Source organism: Bombina bombina, chromosome 1, assembly GCF_027579735.1.
Source record: "Bombina bombina isolate aBomBom1 chromosome 1, aBomBom1.pri, whole genome shotgun sequence".
In the NCBI taxonomy this organism is placed as follows: Eukaryota; Metazoa; Chordata; class Amphibia; order Anura; family Bombinatoridae; genus Bombina; species Bombina bombina.
In genome coordinates this window covers 133,170,635-133,189,634 of record NC_069499.1, presented here as the reverse complement: position 1 = coordinate 133,189,634, position 19,000 = coordinate 133,170,635, and the positions used below count along the sequence as shown (strand labels likewise).

The window sequence follows — 19,000 nt, the reverse complement described above, 5'->3', positions numbered from 1 at the left end:
GACTTTCTCCCTTCGCTCAGGCTTGGGGAAGGGATGTTCAGGATCCCTGGGCATTAGAAATTGTGACCCAGGGGGTATCGACTAGTATTCAAGGATTTTCTCCCAAGAGGGAGATTTCATCTTTCACGTTTGTCTGTAGACCAGACAAAAAGAGAGGCGTTCTTCACGCTGTGTAGAAGACCTCTATACCATGGGTGTAATTTGCCCAGTTCCATAACTAGAACAGGGGCAGGGGTTTTACTCAAATCTGTTCGTGGTTCCCAAAAAGAGGGAACCTTCAGACCGATTTTAGATCTCAAATGTCTAAACAAATTTCTCAGAGTCCCATCGTTCAAGATGGAGACCATACAAACAATTTTACCAATGATCCAGGAGGGTCAATATATGACCACCGTCATAAGGATCATCACCAGTTTCTCAGGCTCGCCTTCCTGGACAAACACTACCAGTTTGTGGCCCTTCCTTTCGGGTTGGCCACAGCTCCCAGAATCTTCACAAAGGTGCTAGTATCCCTTCTGGCGGTTCTAAGGCTGCGGGGCATAGCAGTGGCGCCCTATCTGGACGATATTCTGATTCAGGCGTCAATTTACCATCTCACCAAATCTCACGGACATCGTGTTGGCTTTTCTAAGAACTCACGGTTGGAAAGTGAATATAGAAAAGAGTTCACTAATCCCACTAACAAGAGTTCTATTTCTGGGAACTCTGATAGACTAGGTAGACATGAAAATATTTCTGACGGAGGTCAGAAAGTCAAAGATTCTAAGTACTTGCCGAGCGCTTCAGTCCCTTCTCTGGCCATCAGTGGCTCAGTGTATGGAGGTCATTGGTTTAATGGTAGTGGCAATGGACATCGTTCCGTTTGCACGCTTTCATCTCAGGCCACTGCAGCAGTGCATGCTTAGACAGTGGAATGGGGACTATGCTAATTTATCTCCTCAGATAGATCTGGATCAATAGACCAGAGACTTTCTTCTTTGGTGGCTGTCACAGGATCATCTGTCACAGGGCATGTGCTTCCGCAGGCCAGCATGGGTAATAGTGACGATGGGCTGGGGTGCAGTCTGGAATTCCCTGAAGGCTCAGGGTGTTTGGACTCAGGAGGAGTCTCTTATACCAATCATTATTCTGGAACTGAGAGCAATATTCAACACACTTCAGGCGTGGCCTCAGTTGGCTCTAGACAAATTCCTAAGATTCCAGTCGGACAATATCACGACAGTGGCATACATCAATCATCAAGGGGGAACAAGGAGTTTTCTAGCGATGATAGAGGTTTCAAAGATAATCCGATGGGCGGAGGCTCACTCTTGCTATCTATCAGCAATCTATATCCCAGGAGTAGAGAACTGGGAAGCGGATTTTCTAAGTCGTCAGACTTTTCATCCGGGGGAGTGTGAACTCCATCCGGAGGTGTTTGCGGAATTGATCCGTCAATGGGGCACACCCAAATTGGATCTGATGGCATCTCGCCAGAATGCCAAACTTCCTTGTTACGGGTCCAGATCAAGGGATCCCCAAGCCGTACTGATAGATGCTCTAGCAGTACCTTGGTTGTTCAACCTGGCTTATGTGTTTCCTCCATTTCCTCTCCTACCTCGTCTGATTGCAAGAATCAAACAGGAGAGGGCTTCAGTAATTCTGATAGCGCCTGCGTGGCCACGCAGGACTTGGTATGCAGATCTAGTGGACATGTCATCTCTGCCACCCTGGAAACTGCCATTGAGACAGGACCTTCTCAGCCAAGGTCCGTTCCAACATCCAAATCTAAATTCTCTGCAGCTGACTGCCTGGAGATTGAACGCTTGATTTTATCTAAGCGGGGATTCTCTGAGTCGGTCATTGATACCTTCATTCAGGCTCGAAAGCCTGTCACTAGGAAAATTTACCATAAGATATATCGTAAATATCTTTATTGGTGCGTATCCAAGGGCTACTCATGGAGTAGGGTTAGGATTTTGTCCTTTCTCCAAGAAGGATTGGAGAAGGGATTATCAGCTAGTTCCTTAAAGGGACAAATTTCTGCTTTGTCAATTTTACTACACAAGCGTCTGGCGGATATTCCAGACGTTCAGTCTTTTTGTCAGGCTTTAGTCAGAATCAAGCCTGTGTTTAAACCTGTTGCTCCGCCATGGAGTTTGAATTTAGTTCTCATTGTTCTGCAAGGGGTTCCATTTGAACCAATGCATTCCATAGATATTAAGATGTTATCCTGGAAAGTTTTGTTCTTAGTTGCTATCTCTTCTGCTCGAAGAGTTTCTGAGCTTTCTGCGTTACAATGTGATTTGCCTTATCTTATATTCCATTCTGATAAGGTGGTTTTGCGTACTAATCCTGGATTTCTTCCTAAGGTTGTTTCAAATAAGAATATTAATCAGGAAATTGTTGTTCCTTCCTTGTGTCCTAATCCTTCATCTAAGAAGGAAAGTTACATAATTTGGAAGTGGTTCGGGCCTTGAAGTTTTACTTACAAGCGACCAAGGATTTCCGTCAAACATCTTCTCTATTCGTTGTTTATTCTGGAAAGCGTAGGGGTCAAAAAGCTACGGCTACCTCTTTCTTTTTGGCTGAAAAGCATCATCCGTTTGGCCTACGAGACTGCTTGTCAGCAGCTTCCTGAAAGAATTACAGCTCATTCTACTAGAGCGGTGGCTTCCACATGGGCTTTTAAAAACGATGCTTCTGTTGAACAGATTTGTAAGGCTGCGACGTGGTCCTCCCTTCATACCTTTTCCAAATTTTCCAAATTTGATACTTTTGCTTCTTCGGAGGCTATTTTTGGGAGAAAAGTTCTTCAAGCAGCAGTGCCTTCTGTTTAGGTATCTGTCTTGTCCCTTCTGTTCATCCGTGTCCTGTTGCTTTGGTATTGTATCCCACAAGTAAGGATGAAATCGTGGACTCGTCGTATCTAGTAGAAGAAAAGAAAATTTATGCTTACCTGATAAATTGATTTCTTCTACGATACGACGAGTCCACGGCCCTCCCTGTCATTTTAGACAGATTGTATTTTTTTTTTCAAAACTTCAGTCACCTCTGCACCTTTTAGCTTTTCTTTTCTCTTCGTATACCTTCGGTCGAATGACTGGGGTTGGAGAGAAGGGAGGAGCTATATATACAGCTCTGCTGTGCTGCTCTTTGCCACTTCCTGTTAGCAGGAGGATAATATCCCACAAGTAAGGATGAATCCGTGGACTCGTCGTATCGTAGAAGAAATCAATTTATCAGGTAAGCATAAATTTCCTTTTCGGCGCTGGACTGACCGTAATAGGCGGGATCAGACTGATATACTACAGGAAAGTTCTACTCTGTGAAAAGCATTACTGGGCTAAAAAGCTGCACCCAGGTGGTAAATCGCCATAGAACAGGCTAACAATGGTATTGAGCCAGTTGTTTGTTCCTGTGAGTGCACTTCTCTCTGTATGTATTTAGATTCCTGTACTTCAATCAGAGAGGGGAAGAGTATTCTATTCAAACTTCTTTATCATTCCCAAGAAAGAGGACACTTCGTCACATCTTAGACGTGAAGGTACCCTATTTCAAAATAGAGACTATACGGTGCATTCTACCCCCCTTGAAGAGGGTCAATTCATGACTACTATAGATTTGAAGGAAGCGTATCTTCACATTCCGATTCACTGAGATCACTACCATTACATTCATAGACAAACATTTCCAATTTATAACTCTACTATTCAGTCTAGCTACAGCTCCCAGAATTTTTTTTACAAATGTGTTGGGTGCGCTACTCGCTATAGTTCTACTACAAGGCATTGCAGTAGCGCCATACTTGGATGACATCTTGGTCAAGGTGCTATCTTTTCACTTGGCAAGATCTCACACACAGAAGCTTTTTGGTATATCTGGATGCATGGCTGGAAATTAATTCTGGAAAAGATTTCTCTCATTCCCAGCACGAGGGTAAACTCCATAGGGATCATCATAGATTCTATCAGCATGTGTATTTATCTTAAAGATCAACGGAAGGAGAAGCTTCAGGCTGCTTGTCTGCTTTAATCCACTCCTCGACCTTCAGTGGCTCAGTGCATGGAGGTGGTAGGCCTTTATGTTGCGGCTTCGGACGGTATTCTGTTTGCTAACTTTCATCTGAGACCTTTACAGTTTTATTAATGCTCAGGCAATGGAATGTAGATCATGCCGACCTGTGTCAGATAATATCTCTAGAGCCACAGATGAGAGAGGAACCCATTCTTCAGGGTATGTGTTTGCTACTCCAATCCTAGGAAATTGTAACGGCAGTTGAAACCTGGCTCCTAGGCGAAGCGTCTCTTCCTATCAATGTTTTGGAGTTGAGGGCTGTATTCAATGGCCTCCTGTCGTGACCTCAATTTCGTTCTGTCCGTTATATTTTATTCCAATCGAACGACATCACAGCTGTGGCTAATGTCAGCCATCAGGGAGGAACACGCAGCTCTCGCGCAATGTTGGAGGTGTGCTGTATTTTTCAATAGGCAGAGACATACCACTGTGAGAGATCAGCCATCCACATTCCAGGTGTGAAGAACTGGGAAGCTGATTTTCTGAGCAGGCAGACTCTTCACCCTGGGGAATGGTCCCTAAACCATGAGGGTATTCTGCAAGATCACCCGCAGGTGGGGGTATCCGGAGATATATCTGATGGCTTCCCGTCTCAATGCCAAACTTCCTGAGATACAGATCAAGAACGAGAGATCCTCAGGCGGAGTTGGTGGACGCTTTAGCAGTTCAAGGCATTTAAAGCTTTTATTAGTTATCTCTTCTACAAGTCACTGTGAGTGTAATCATATCCAATATGTTAGTGATATTTTAAATGGAGTTTAATTCATCAGTTGTAACAAAGATGCACTATAACTTACTTTTAATATAGATATGAAATTCAAATCCGATGCCCACTCAAAAAGTAAATTTTTCTGTGAGTTAATGGTTTGAAATGTTCTACAATCAGAGCTCTAGCTACAACAAAAATTTCATAACTATATTAAAAATTAAACTTTTAGTGCATCTTCATTACAACTGATTAATTAAACTCCATCTAAAATATCACTAACATTCTGGATCTGTTTTTAAAAAGTGAAGAGTTTACCATTACTACATTAAGGCCAGAATCTTTCAGTATAGGTGGGGTTACCACAGGCTAAATCAGCTGTTTTCAAATGCTGAAGCTACTTGTAAACAATTGAATACATTCCAGCTGGTAAAATGGATCATTGGGAACAAATGAAAGGGGAGAACATTTGGGTAGACTGTCCCTTTAATATACTTTTTACCTCTTTGATTACCTTGTATCTATGCTTCTCTAGACTGCCCTCTTATTTCAGTTCTTTTGACTTACATTTTAGCCAATCAGTGATGACTCATAATAACTCCATGGGAGTGAGAACAATTTTATCTTTATGGCAAACGTGAACTAGCCCTGTCTAGCTGTCAAAATGCAGGAGGCTTTCAATGGCTTAGAAATTAGCATATGAGCCTACCTAGGTTTATCTTTCAATAAAGAGTACCAAGAGAACAAAGCAAATTTGATTATAAAATTAAAATGGATAGTTGTTTAAAATTGCATGCCCTATCTGAATCGTGAAAGTTTATTTTTGACCATCCCTTTAAGTTTTAATTACCCCTACCTAAGAATTAGAAAGAACTTGTAACATACTAAAATGTCTTGACATATTGGTTTTAACCATCAGTTCTTTTCTTGCAGCAAACTCCAGTGCCTACACTTCAGCTCCTGGGACACCAGTAAAGAGTGGATAGTGGATATGCCTAAGGGGGAAGACATCCAAGCAGTTTGCCTTGGGCAGGGTTGGATGGCATGTGCCACCAGTGCTCTGCTACTACGTCTGTTCTCAGTTGGTGGTGTTCAAAAAGAGATTTTCAGTCTACATGGCCCTGTTGTATGTATGGCAGGACATGGAGAGCAGCTGATTATAGTATATCACAGAGGTTGGTCCAAAAACATACTATAGTTATAATTTGCTCAGTTTTAGTTATTGAAGAAATAAGTCTACAGGATCTTACTAAAAATATGCAATACCCTCAATTGTTCTGCACATTGAAAATAGCATAATGATGACAAAATACATTGTAAATTACATTTACTGGGCTTGTTAGCTGTTTTGTTGTTGTGCGTTTTTTTTTTTTTGTCCTTTTGAGCTACTGGATTTCAACATGAGATGTGCAATAAATATGGCTCCTTTTGTCTGACCCTGGCAAATGCAGGAAGCTGATTAGGAAAATGATGTCCTAATCAACTTCTAGAGTTTGCATAGATAGATCTTGGGGTGAGTATTAGACTTTCTTCTACAAGATACGAGTCCACGGATTTCATCCTTACTTGTGGGATATTATCCTCCTGCTAACAGGAAGTGGCAAAGAGCATCACAGCAGAGCTGTATATATAGCTCCTCCCTTCCCCTCCACCCCCAGTCATTCTCTTTGCATGTGTTATACTAGGAAGAGGTAAAGTGAGGTGTTAGTGTTAGTTTCTTCAATGAAGAAGTTTTTTATTTTAAATGGTACCGGTGAGTACTGTTTTCCTCAGGAGGATTTGGAAGAAGAATTCTGCCCTGAAGTTGATGATCTTAGCAGCTGTAACTAAGATCCATGTTGGTTGCCACAGATCTGAAGGTAATACAGGCGACATCTTCAGTGTGGAGACCGATTCATGCTGCAAGCAGCATTGAGGTATGTGCAGCCTTTTTATTCTGCAGAGACTTGGTATGTCAGAAAATGGCTGAAAATGTATTCCCGGTTAGGGAAGGGGTAAGCAGTGGACCTATCTTAAGGGTGTTACTGAAACCTATTTATTTATTTATTTTTATGATGTTGACATTTTTTATGGGCAAGCTTATAATGATAAAGGGCTATTTCCTGGAAGATCATTATTAGACACTGGGAGTTGTTTATTGTGGTTTGTGTATACACATTATGACCGTAGATTGTGCTTGAGGGGTAATCGTTTCCACATGGCTAGTGTTGTAACCGCTATTCCATGCGGTGGTTTGGGCCTACACGGTCATCTGTCCTGATGGGCGGGGCTTATTTTCGCGCGCTCAGATGCGCTCTGTATTCTGGCTAGGAGGCAGCAGTCTTTAGCTCCGGTGGGGCTTAAACAGTTTCTTTCCTCTCCGGATTGTTGTCGAGTCTTGTCAAAGTACCCTGGGGGCAGGTAGGCGCCACAGCAGAACTGTGGCGAGGTGCAGAGGGTTTTTTTGTGCTGACTTATTATATATGGCTATAAATATAATAGCAACTAATCCTTCCCTTCATATTTAGGGTGCAATAATTTTTGGAAGCCTTATTTAGAATTGTGATAATTTTGAAGACAAATTAACGTTTTTACGCACTTTTGAAAAAATTGTTCAATTTTTATATTTTAAAGGCACAGTACACGGTTTTTTGATAACTGTTTAAAGCATTTATTAAAGTGTTTAAACGTCTTTTGTTGGTTTTTATGTGTCTGTTCAACATGTCTGACATTGAGGAATCTGTGTTCTATGTGTTTAGATGCCATTGTGGAACCCCCTCTTACATTGTGTACCTCTTGTACTGAAAAGGCCTTACATTGTAAAAAGCATATTCTAAATAAAGATAGTGTGTCTAAGGATGATTCTCAGTTTGAAGAAAATCAGGATATGCCAACCAATTCTCCCCAAGTGTCACAACCTTTAACGCCCACACAAGCGACGCCCAGTACCTCTAGTGCGTCTAATTCCTTTACTCTGCAGGAGATGGCTGCAGTTATGTCAACTACCCTTACAGAGGTATTATCTAAATTACCAGTGTTACAGGGTAAACGCAGTAGGTCAGGTATTAATGTGAATACTGAATCCTCTGATGCTTTATTAGCTATTTCTGATGTACCCTCACAATGTTCTGAGTTGGAGGTCAGGGAATAGCTGTCTGAGGGAGAGATTTCAAACTCAGGGAATGTGTTACCTCAGACAGATTCGGATACTATGTCCTTTAAATTTAAGCTTGAACACCTCTGCCTGTTACTTCGGGAGGTTTTAGCGACTCTGGATGATTATGACCCTATTGTGATACCTCCAGAGAAATTGTGTAAGATGGACAAATATCTAGAGGTGCCTACTTACACTGATGTTTTTCCGGTTCCTAAAAGAATTTCGGAAATTGTAAAAAAGGAATGGGATAGACCAGGTATACCGTTCTCTCCTCCTCCTAATTTTAAGAAAATGTTTCCCATATCAGACACCATTCGGGACTCTTGGCAAACGGTCCCTAAGGTGGAGGGAGCTATATCTACCCTGGCTAAGCGTACAACTGTACCTATTGAGGACAGTTGTGCTTTCAAAGATCCTATGGAAAAAAAATTAGAGGGTCTTTTAAATAAATTATTTGTAAATCAGCGGTTTCTTTTACAACCTACGGCTTGCATTGTTCCAGTAACTACTGCAACAGCCTTTTGGTTTGAGGTTCTGGAAGAGTCTCTTAAGGTTGAGACTCCTTTAGATGATATTTTGGATAGAATTAAGGCTCTTAAGCTAACTAATTATTTTATTACTGATGCCGCTTTTCAAATTGCTAAATTAGCGGCGAAAAATGCAGGATTTGCTATTTTAGCGCGTAGAGCGTTGTGGCTTAAATCTTGGTCTGTTGATGTGTCATCAAAAACTAAGCTTTTAGCTATTCCCTTTAAAGGTAAGACCCTTTTCTCCAACATAGGTGTGTCCGGTCCACGGCGTCATCCTTACTTGTGGGATATTCTCTTCCCCAACAGGAAATGGCAAAGAGCCCAGCAAAGCTGGTCACATGATCCCTCCTAGGCTCCGCCTTCCCCAGTCATTCTCTTTGCCGTTGTACAGGCAACATCTCCACGGAGATGGCTTAGAGTTTTTTAGTGTTTAACTGTAGTTTTTATTATTCAATCAAGAGTTTGTTATTTTAAAATAGTGCTGGTATGTACTATTTACTCTGAAACAGAAAAGAGATGAATATTTCTGTTTGTAAGAGGAAAATGATTTTAGCAACCGTTACTAAAATCGATGGCTGTTTCCACACAGGACTGTTGAGAGGAATTAACTTCAGTTGGGGGAACAGTGAGCAGACTTTTGCTGCTTGAGGTATGACACATTCTAACAAGACGATGTAATGCTGGAAGCTGTCATATTCCCTATGGGATCCGGTAAGCCATTTTTATTACAGAAAGAAAAAAAGGGCTTTTTAAGACTGTAGACATTTTCTGGGCTAAATCGATTTATATATAAACATATTTTATACTCCATAGCCTTGAGGAATTATTTTAATCTTGGGAATTATGTAAAATAACCGGCAGGCACTGTATTGGACACCTTATTCTCTAGGGGCTTTCCCTAATCATAGGCAGAGTCTCATTTTCGCGCCTCTATTGCGCACTTGTTTTTGAGAAGCATGACATGCAGATGCATGTGTGAGGAGCTCTGATACATAGAAAAGACTTTCTGAAGGCGTCATTTGGTATCGTATTCCCCTTTGGGCTTGGTTGGGTCTCAGCAAAGCAGATACCAGGGACTGTAAAGGGGTTAAATATAAAAACGGCTCCGGTTCCGTTATTTTAAGGGTTAAAGCTTCCAAATTTGGTGTGCAATACTTTTAAGGCTTTAAGACACTGTGGTGAAATTTTGGTGAATTTTGAACAATTCCTTCATACTTTTTCGCAATTGCAGTAATAAAGTGTGTTCAGTTTAAAATTTAAAGTGACAGTAACGGTTTATTTTAAAACGTTTTTTGTACTTTGTTATCAAGTTTTTGCCTGTTTAACATGTCTGAACTACCAGATAGACTGTGTTCTGAATGTGGGGAAGCCAAGGTTCCTTCTCATTTAAATAGATGTGATTTATGTGACACAAAATTTAGAGAAAATGATGCCCAAGATGATTCCTCAAGTGAGGGGAGTAAGCATGGTACTGCATCATCCCCTCCTTCGTCTACACCAGTCTTGCCCACACAGGAGGCCCCTAGTACATCTAGCGCGCCAATACTCCTTACTATGCAACAATTAACGGCTGTAATGGATAATTCTATCAAAAACATTTTAGCCAAAATGCCCACTTATCAGCGAAAGCGCGACTGCTCTGTTTTAGAAAATACTGAAGAGCATGAGGACGCTGATGATATTGGTTCTGAAGGGCCCCTACCCCAGTCTGAGGGGGCCAGGGAGGTTTTGTCTGAGGGAGAAATTTCAGATTCAGGGAAAATTTCTCAACAAGCTGAACCTGATGTGATTACATTTAAATTTAAATTGGAACATCTCCGCGCTCTGCTTAAGGAGGTGTTATCCACTCTGGATGATTGTGAGAATTTGGTCATTCCAGAGAAACTATGTAAAATGGACAAGTTCCTAGAGGTCCCGGGGCCCCCCGAAGCTTTTCCTATACCCAAGCGGGTGGCGGACATTGTAAATAAAGAATGGGAAAGGCCCGGTATACCTTTCGTCCCTCCCCCCATATTTAAAAAATTGTTTCCTATGGTCGACCCCAGAAAGGACTTATGGCAGACAGTCCCCAAGGTCGAGGGGGCGGTTTCTACTCTAAACAAACGCACCACTATACCCATAGAAGATAGTTGTGCTTTCAAAGATCCTATGGATAAAAAATTAGGTTTGCTTAAAAAGATGTTTGTTCAGCAAGGTTACCTTCTACAACCAATTTCATGCATTGTTCCTGTCACTACAGCAGCGTGTTTCTGGTTCGATGAGCTAGAAAAGGCGCTCAATAATAATTCTTCTTCTTATGAGGAGATTATGGACAGAATTCATGCTCTCAAATTGGCTAATTCTTTCACCCTAGACGCCACTTTGCAATTGGCTAGGTTAGCGGCGAAAAATTCTGGTTTTGCTATTGTGGCGCGCAGAGCGCTTTGGTTAAAATCTTGGTCAGCGGATGCGTCTTCCAAGAACAAATTGCTTAACATTCCTTTCAAGGGGAAAACGCTGTTTGGCCCTGACTTGAAAGAGATTATCTCTGATATCACTGGGGGCAAGGGCCACGCCCTTCCTCAGGATAGGTCTTTCAAGGCCAAAAATAAACCTAATTTTCGTCCCTTTCGCAGAAACGGACCAGCCCCAAGTGCTACGTCCTCTAAGCAAGAGGGTAATACTTCTCAAGCCAAGCCAGCCTGGAGACCAATGCAAGGCTGGAACAAAGGAAAGCAGGCCAAGAAACCTGCCACTGCTACCAAGACAGCATGAGATGTTGGCCCCCGATCCGGGACCGGATATGGTGGGGGGCAGACTCTCTCTCTTCGCTCAGGCTTGGGCAAGAGATGTTCTGGATCCTTGGGCACTAGAAATAGTCTCCCAAGGTTATCTTCTGGAATTCAAGGGGCTTCCCCCAAGGGGGAGGTTCCACAGGTCTCAATTGTCTTCAGACCACATAAAAAGACAGGCATTCTTACATTGTGTAGAAGACCTGTTAAAAATGGGAGTGATTCATCCTGTTCCTTTAGGAGAACAAGGGATGGGGTTCTACTCCAATCTGTTCGTAGTTCCCAAAAAAGAGGGAACATTCAGACCAATCTTAGATCTCAATATCCTAAACAAGTTTCTCAAGGTTCCATCGTTCAAAATGGAAACCATTCGAACAATTCTTCCTTCCATCCAGGAAGGTCAATTCATGACCACGGTGGATTTAAAGGATGCGTATCTACATATTCCTATCCACAAGGAACATCATCGGTTCCTAAGGTTCGCATTCCTGGACAAGCATTACCAGTTTGTGGCACTTCCGTTCGGATTAGCCACTGCTCCAAGGATTTTCACGAAGGTACTAGGGTCCCTTCTAGCGGTGCTAAGACCAAGGGGCATTGCAGTAGTACCTTACTTGGACGACATTCTGATTCAAGCGTCGTCCCTTCCTCAAGCAAAGGCTCACACGGACATTGTCCTGGCCTTTCTCAGATCTCACGGGTGGAAAGTGAACGTAGAAAAAAGTTCTCTATCTCCGTCAACAAGGGTTCCCTTCTTGGGAACAATAATAGACTCCTTAGAAATGAGGATTTTTCTGACAGAGGCCAGAAAATCAAAACTTCTAAACTCTTGTCAAATACTTCATTCTGTTCCTCTTCCTTCCATAGCGCAGTGCATGGAAGTAATAGGTTTGATGGTAGCGGCAATGGACATAGTTCCTTTTGCGCGAATTCATCTAAGACCATTACAACTGTGCATGCTCAGTCAGTGGAATGGGGACTATACAGACTTGTCTCCGACGATACAAGTAGATCAGAGGACCAGAGATTCACTCCGTTGGTAGCTGTCCCTGGACAACCTGTCACAGGGGATGAGCTTCCGCAGACCAGAGTGGGTCATTGTCACGACCGACGCCAGTCTGGTGGGCTGGGGCGCGGTCTGGGGACCCCTGAAAGCTCAGGGTCTTTGGTCTCGGGAAGAATCTCTTCTCCCGATAAATATTCTGGAACTGAGAGCGATATTCAATGCTCTCAAGGCTTGGCCTCAGCTAGCAAAGGCCAAGTTCATACGGTTTCAATCAGACAACATGACGACTGTTGCGTACATCAACCATCAGGGGGGAACAAGGAGTTCCCTGGCGATGGAAGAAGTGACCAAAATCATTCAATGGGCGGAGACTCACTCCTGCCACTTGTCTGCAATCCACATCCCAGGAGTGGAAAATTGGGAAGCGGATTTTCTGAGTCGTCAGACATTTCATCCGGGGGAGTGGGAACTCCATCCGGAAATCTTTGCCCAAATTACTCAATTGTGGGGCATTCCAGACATGGATCTGATGGCCTCTCGTCAGAACTTCAAGGTTCCTTGCTACGGGTCCAGATCCAGGGATCCCAAGGCGACTCTAGTAGATGCACTAGTAGCACCTTGGACCTTCAAACTAGCTTATGTATTCCCGCCGTTTCCTCTCATCCCCAGGCTGGTAGCCAGGATCAATCAGGAGAGGGCATCGGTGATCTTGATAGCTCCTGCGTGGCCACGCAGGACTTGGTATGCAGACCTGGTGAATATGTCATCGGCTCCACCATGGAAGCTACCTTTGAGACGAGACCTTCTTGTTCAAGGTCCGTTCGAACATCCGAATCTGGTCTCACTCCAACTGACTGCTTGGAGATTGAACGCTTGATCTTATCAAAGCGAGGGTTCTCAGATTCTGTCATTGAAACTCTTGTTCAGGCCAGAAAGCCTGTAACTAGAAAAATTTACCACAAAATATGGAAAAAATATATCTGTTGGTGTGAATCTAAAGGATTCCCTTGGGACAAGGTAAAAATTCCTAAGATTCTATCCTTTCTTCAAGAAGGTTTGGAGAAAGGATTATCTGCAAGTTCCTTGAAGGGACAGATTTCTGCCTTGTCTGTGTTACTTCACAAAAAGCTGGCAGCTGTGCCAGATGTTCAAGCCTTTGTTCAGGCTCTGGTTAGAATCAAGCCTGTTTACAAACCTTTGACTCCTCCTTGGAGTCTCAATTTAGTTCTTTCAGTTCTTCAGGGGGTTCCGTTTGAACCCTTACATTCCGTTGATATTAAGTTATTATCTTGGAAAGTTTTGTTTTTGGTTGCAATTTCTTCTGCTAGAAGAATTTCAGAATTATCTGCTCTGCAGTGTTCTCCTCCTTATCTGGTGTTCCATGCAGATAAGGTGGTTTTACGTACTAAACCTGGTTTTCTTCCGAAAGTTGTTTCTAACAAAAACATTAACCAGGAGATAGTCGTGCCTTCTTTGTGTCCGAATCCAGTTTCAAAGAAGGAACGTTTGTTGCACAATTTGGATGTTGTTCGTGCTCTAAAATTCTATTTAGAGGCTACAAAGGATTTTAGACAAACATATTCCTTGTTTGTTGTTTATTCTGGTAAAAGGAGAGGTCAAAAAACAACTTCTACCTCTCTCTCTTTTTGGATTAAAAGCATCATCAGATTGGCTTATGAGACTGCCGGACGGCAGCCTCCTGAAAGAATCACAGCTCATTCCACTAGGGCTGTGGCTTCCACATGGGCCTTCAAGAACGAGGCTTCTGTTGATCAGATATGTAAGGCAGCGACTTGGTCTTCACTGCACACTTTTACTAAATTTTACAAGTTTGATACTTTTGCTTCTTCTGAGGCTATTTTTGGGAGAAAGGTTTTGCAAGCCGTGGTGCCTTCCATCTAGGTGACCTGATTTGCTCCCTCCCTTCATCCGTGTCCTAAAGCTTTGGTATTGGTTCCCACAAGTAAGGATGACGCCGTGGACCGGACACACCTATGTTGGAGAAAACAGAATTTATGTTTACCTGATAAATTACTTTCTCCAACGGTGTGTCCGGTCCATGGCCCGCCCTGGTTTTTTAATCAGGTCTGATCATTTATTTTCTTTAACTACAGTCACCACGGTATCATATGGTTTCTCCTATGCAAATATTCCTCCTTTACGTCGGTCGAATGACTGGGGAAGGCGGAGCCTAGGAGGGATCATGTGACCAGCTTTGCTGGGCTCTTTGCCATTTCCTGTTGGGGAAGAGAATATCCCACAAGTAAGGATGACGCCGTGGACCGGACACACCGTTGGAGAAAGTAATTTATCAGGTAAACATAAATTCTGTTTTTGGGCCCGAATTGAAGGCCATGCTCTACCTCAGGATAAGTCTGTTAAGATGAGGGGTAAACAAAATAATTTTCGTTCCTTTAGGAATTTTAAAGGTGGACCCCCTGCTTCCTCTTCCTCCACAAAGCAGGAAGGGAATTTTTCCCAATCTAAGTCAGTCTGGAGACCCAACCAGAATTGGAATAAAGGTAAACAATCCAAAAAGCCCGCTGCTGCTACTAAGACAGCATGAAGGGGCGGCCCCCGATCCGGGACCGGATCTAGTAGGGGGCAGACTCTTTTTTTTTGCCCAGACTTGGGCAAGAGATGTTCAGGACCCCTGGGCACTAGAAATAGTGACCCACGGTTATCAATTGGAATTCAAGGACTTTCTCCCAAGGGGGAGATTTCATCTTTCAAGATTATCTGCAGACCAGATAAAGAGAGGCGTTCTTACGCTGTGTAAAAGACCTTTTTACCATGGGAGTAATTTGTCCCGTTCCAAAATCGGAACAGGAACTGGGGTTTTACTCAAATCTATTCATGGTTCCCTAAAAAGAGGGAACTTTCAGATCCATTTTAGACCTCAAGTGTCTAAACAAGTTTCTCAGAGTCCCATCATTCAAGATGGAGACTATTCGAACAATTTTACCAATGATCCAGAAAGGTCAATATATGACTACCGTGGACTTGAAGGATGCTTACCTTCATATTCCTATCCACAAGGATCATCATCCGTTTCTAAGGTTTGCCTTCCTGGGCAAACATTATCAGTTCGTGGCTCTTCCCTTCGGGTTGGCCACAGCCCCCAGAATCTTCACAAAGGTTCTAGGGTCTCTTTTGGCGGTTCTCAGACTGCGAGGCATAGCAGTGGCGCCTTATCTGGACGATATTATAATCCAGGCGTCAACCTATCAACTGACAAAGTCTCACATGGACACAGTGTTGTCTTTCCTGAGAACTCATGGTTGGAAGGTGAACATAGAGGAAAGTCCACTTGTTCCACAGACAAGGGTTCCTTTTCTGGGAACTCTGATAGACTCGGTAGCCATGAACATATTTCTGACGGAGGTAAAAAAATCAAAGATTCTAAATACTTGCAGAGTACTTCAGTCCATTCCTTGGCCATCAGTGGCTCAGTGTATGGAAGTAATTGGATTAATGGTAGCGGCAATGGACATCATTCCGTTTGCTCACTTTCATCTCAGTCCACTGCAGCTGTGCATGCTCGGACAGTGGAATGGGGATTATGCGGATTTATCTCCTCTGATAAATCTAGATCAAGAAACGAGAGACACTATTCTTTGGTGGTTGTCGCCGGATCATCTGTCCCAGGGGACTTGTTTCCGCAGACCCTCGTGGGTGATAGTGACAACGGACGCCAGCCTACTGGGCTGGGGGGCAGTCTGGAATTCCCTGAAAGCTCAGGGTGTTTGGACTCAGGTGGAGTCTCTACTTCCGATCAATATTCTGGAACTGAGAGCAATATTCAATGCGCTTCAGGCATGGCCTTAGTTGGCTTCGGCCAAATTCATCAGATTCCAGTCGGACAACATCACGACAGTGGCATATATCAATCATCAAGGAGGACAAGAAGTTCCTTAGCGATGATAGAAGTATCCAAGATAATCGGATGGGCGGAGGCCCACTCTTGTTATCTGTCAGCAATCTACATCCCAGGAGTAGAGAACTGGGAAGGGGATTTTTCATCCAGGGGAGTGGGAACTCAACCCGGAGGTTTTTGCCTTACTTATTCTCCGATGGGGCAGACCGGAATTGGATCTGATGGCATCTCGACAGAATGCCTAGCTTCCAAGATACGGATCCAGGTCGAGGGATCCTCAGGCCGAACTGATAGATGCCTTGGTCTAAGCCTAGCTTATGTGTTTCCACCGTTTCCTCTTCTTCCACGCGTGATTGCTCGAATCAAACAGGAGAGAGCTTCAGTAATCCTGATAGCGCCTGCGTGGCCACGCAGGACTTGGTATGCGGATCTAGTGGACATGTCCTCTCTGCCACCGTGGAAACTTCCCTTGAGACAGGACCTTCTCATTCAAGGCCCTTTCCAACATCCAAATCTAATTTCTCTGCAGCTGACTGCGTGGAGATTGAACGCTTGATTTTATCGAAGCAAGGATTCTCTGATTCGGTTATCAGTACTTTCATACAGGCTAGAAAGCCTGTTACTAGAAAAATTTATCATAAGATATGGCGTAAATATCTTTATTGGTGTGAATCCAAGGGTTACTCATGGAGTAAAGTTAGGATTCCTAGGATTCTGTCTTTTCTCCAAGAAGGATTGGAGAAAGGGTTATCAGCAAGTTCCTTAAAGGGACAAATTTCTGCGTTGTCAATTTTGTTTCACAAACGTTTGGCAGATGTGCCAGATGTTCAGTCTTTTTGTCAGGCTCTCTCTAGAATTAAGCCTGTATTTAGACCAATTACTCCTCCCTGGAGTTTAAATTTAGTTCTTCGAGTTCTTCAAGGGGTTCCGTTTGAACCTTTGCATTCCATAGATATTAAATTTTCTCCAACATAGGTGTGTCCGGTCCACGGCGTCATCCTTACTTGTGGGATATTCTCTTCCCCAACAGGAAATGGCAAAGAGCCCAGCAAAGCTGGTCACATGATCCCTCCTAGGCTCCGCCTACCCCAGTCATTCTCTTTGCCGTTGTACAGGCAACATCTCCACGGAGATGGCTTAGAGTTTTTTAGTGTTTAACTGTAGTTTTTCATTATTCAATCAAGAGTTTGTTATTTTCAAATAGTGCTGGTACGTACTATTTACTCAGAAACAGAAAAGAGATGAAGAATTCTGTTTGTATGAGGAAAATGATTTTAGCAACCGTAACTAAAATCCATGGCTGTTCCACACAGGACTGTTGAGAGCAATTAACTTCAGTTGGGGGAACAGTGTGCAGTCTCTTACTGCTTGAGGTATGACACATTCTAACAAGACGATGTAATGCTGGAAGCTGTCATTTTCCCTATGGGATCCGGTAAGCCATGTTTATTACGATTGTAAATAAGGGCTTCACAAGGGCTTATTTAAACTGTAGACTTTTTCTGGGCTAAATCGATTGATTATTAACACATATTTAGCCTTGAGGAATCATTTTATCTGGGTATTTTGATATAATAATATCGGCAGGCACTGTTTTAGACACCTTATTCTTTAGGGGCTTTCCCAAAGCATAGGCAGAGTCTCATTTTCGCGCCGGTGTTGCGCACTTGTTTTTGAGAGGCATGGCATGCAGTCGCATGTGAGAGGAGCTCTGATACTTATAAAAGACTTCTGAAGGCGTCATTTGGTATCGTATTCCCCTTTGGGTTTGGTTGGGTCTCAGCAAAGCAGATACCAGGGACTGTAAAGGGGTTTAAAGCTTAAAACGGCTCCGGTTCCGTTATTTTAAGGGTTAAAGCTTCCAAAATTGGTGTGCAATATTTTCAAAGCTTTAAGACGCTGTGGTGAAAATTTGGTGAATTTTGAACAATTCCTTCATGTTTTTTCGCAATTGCAGTAATAAAGTGTGTTCAGTTTAAAATTTAAAGTGACAGTAACGGTTTTATTTTAAAACGTTTTTTGTACTTTCTGATCAAGTTTATGCCTGTTTAACATGTCTGAACTACCAGATAGACTGTGTTCTGAATGTGGGGAAGCCAGAATTCCTATTCATTTAAATAAATGTGATTTATGTGATAATGACAATGATGCCCAAGATGATTCCTCAAGTGAGGGGAGTAAGCATGGTACTGCATCATTCCCTCCTTCGTCTACACGAGTCTTGCCCACTCAGGAGGCCCCTAGTACATCTAGCGCGCCAATACTCCTTACTATGCAACAATTAACGGCTGTAATGGATAATTCTGTCAAAAACATTTTAGCCAAAATGAACCCTTGTCAGCGTAAGCGTGGCTGCTCTGTTTTAGTTACTGAAGAGCATGACGACGCTGATATTAATATCTCTGAAGGGCCCCTAACCCAATCTGAGGGGGCCAGGGAGGTTTTGTCTGAGGGAGAAATTACTGATTTAGGGAACATTTCTCAGCAGGCTGAATCTGATGTGATTACATTTAAATTTAAATTGGAACATCTCCGCATTTTGCTTAAGGAGGTATTATCCACTCTGGATGATTGTGAAAATTTAGTCATCCCAGAGAAACTATGTAAAATGGACAAGTTCCTAGAGGTGCCGGGGCTCCCAGAAGCTTTTCCTATACCCAAGCGGGTGGCGGACATTGTTAATAAAGAATGGGAAAGGCCCGGTATTCCTTTCGTCCCTCCCCCCATATTTAAAAAATTGTTTCCTATGGTCGACCCCAGAAAGGACTTATGGCAGTCAGTCCCCAAGGTCGAGGGAGCGGTTTCTACTTTAAACAAACGCACCACTATTCCCATAGAGGATAGTTGTGCTTTCAAAGATCCTATGGATAAAAAATTAGAAGGTTTGCTTAAAAAGATGTTTGTTCAGCAGGGTTACC

The 19,000-nt window shown here is 42.9% G+C and overlaps 1 protein-coding gene across 1 annotated transcript in view; it reads left to right on the top strand.

Annotated features, from left to right (window-relative positions):
- Positions 1-19,000, top strand: part of WDHD1 (WD repeat and HMG-box DNA binding protein 1) — a 463,259-nt gene that overhangs the window by 159,575 nt on the left and 284,684 nt on the right. Inside the window, exon 14 of the mRNA XM_053697606.1 lies at positions 5,696-5,937. Coding sequence (XP_053553581.1) covers positions 5,696-5,937 — 242 coding nt within the window. The remainder of the gene's footprint in view (positions 1-5,695; positions 5,938-19,000) is intronic.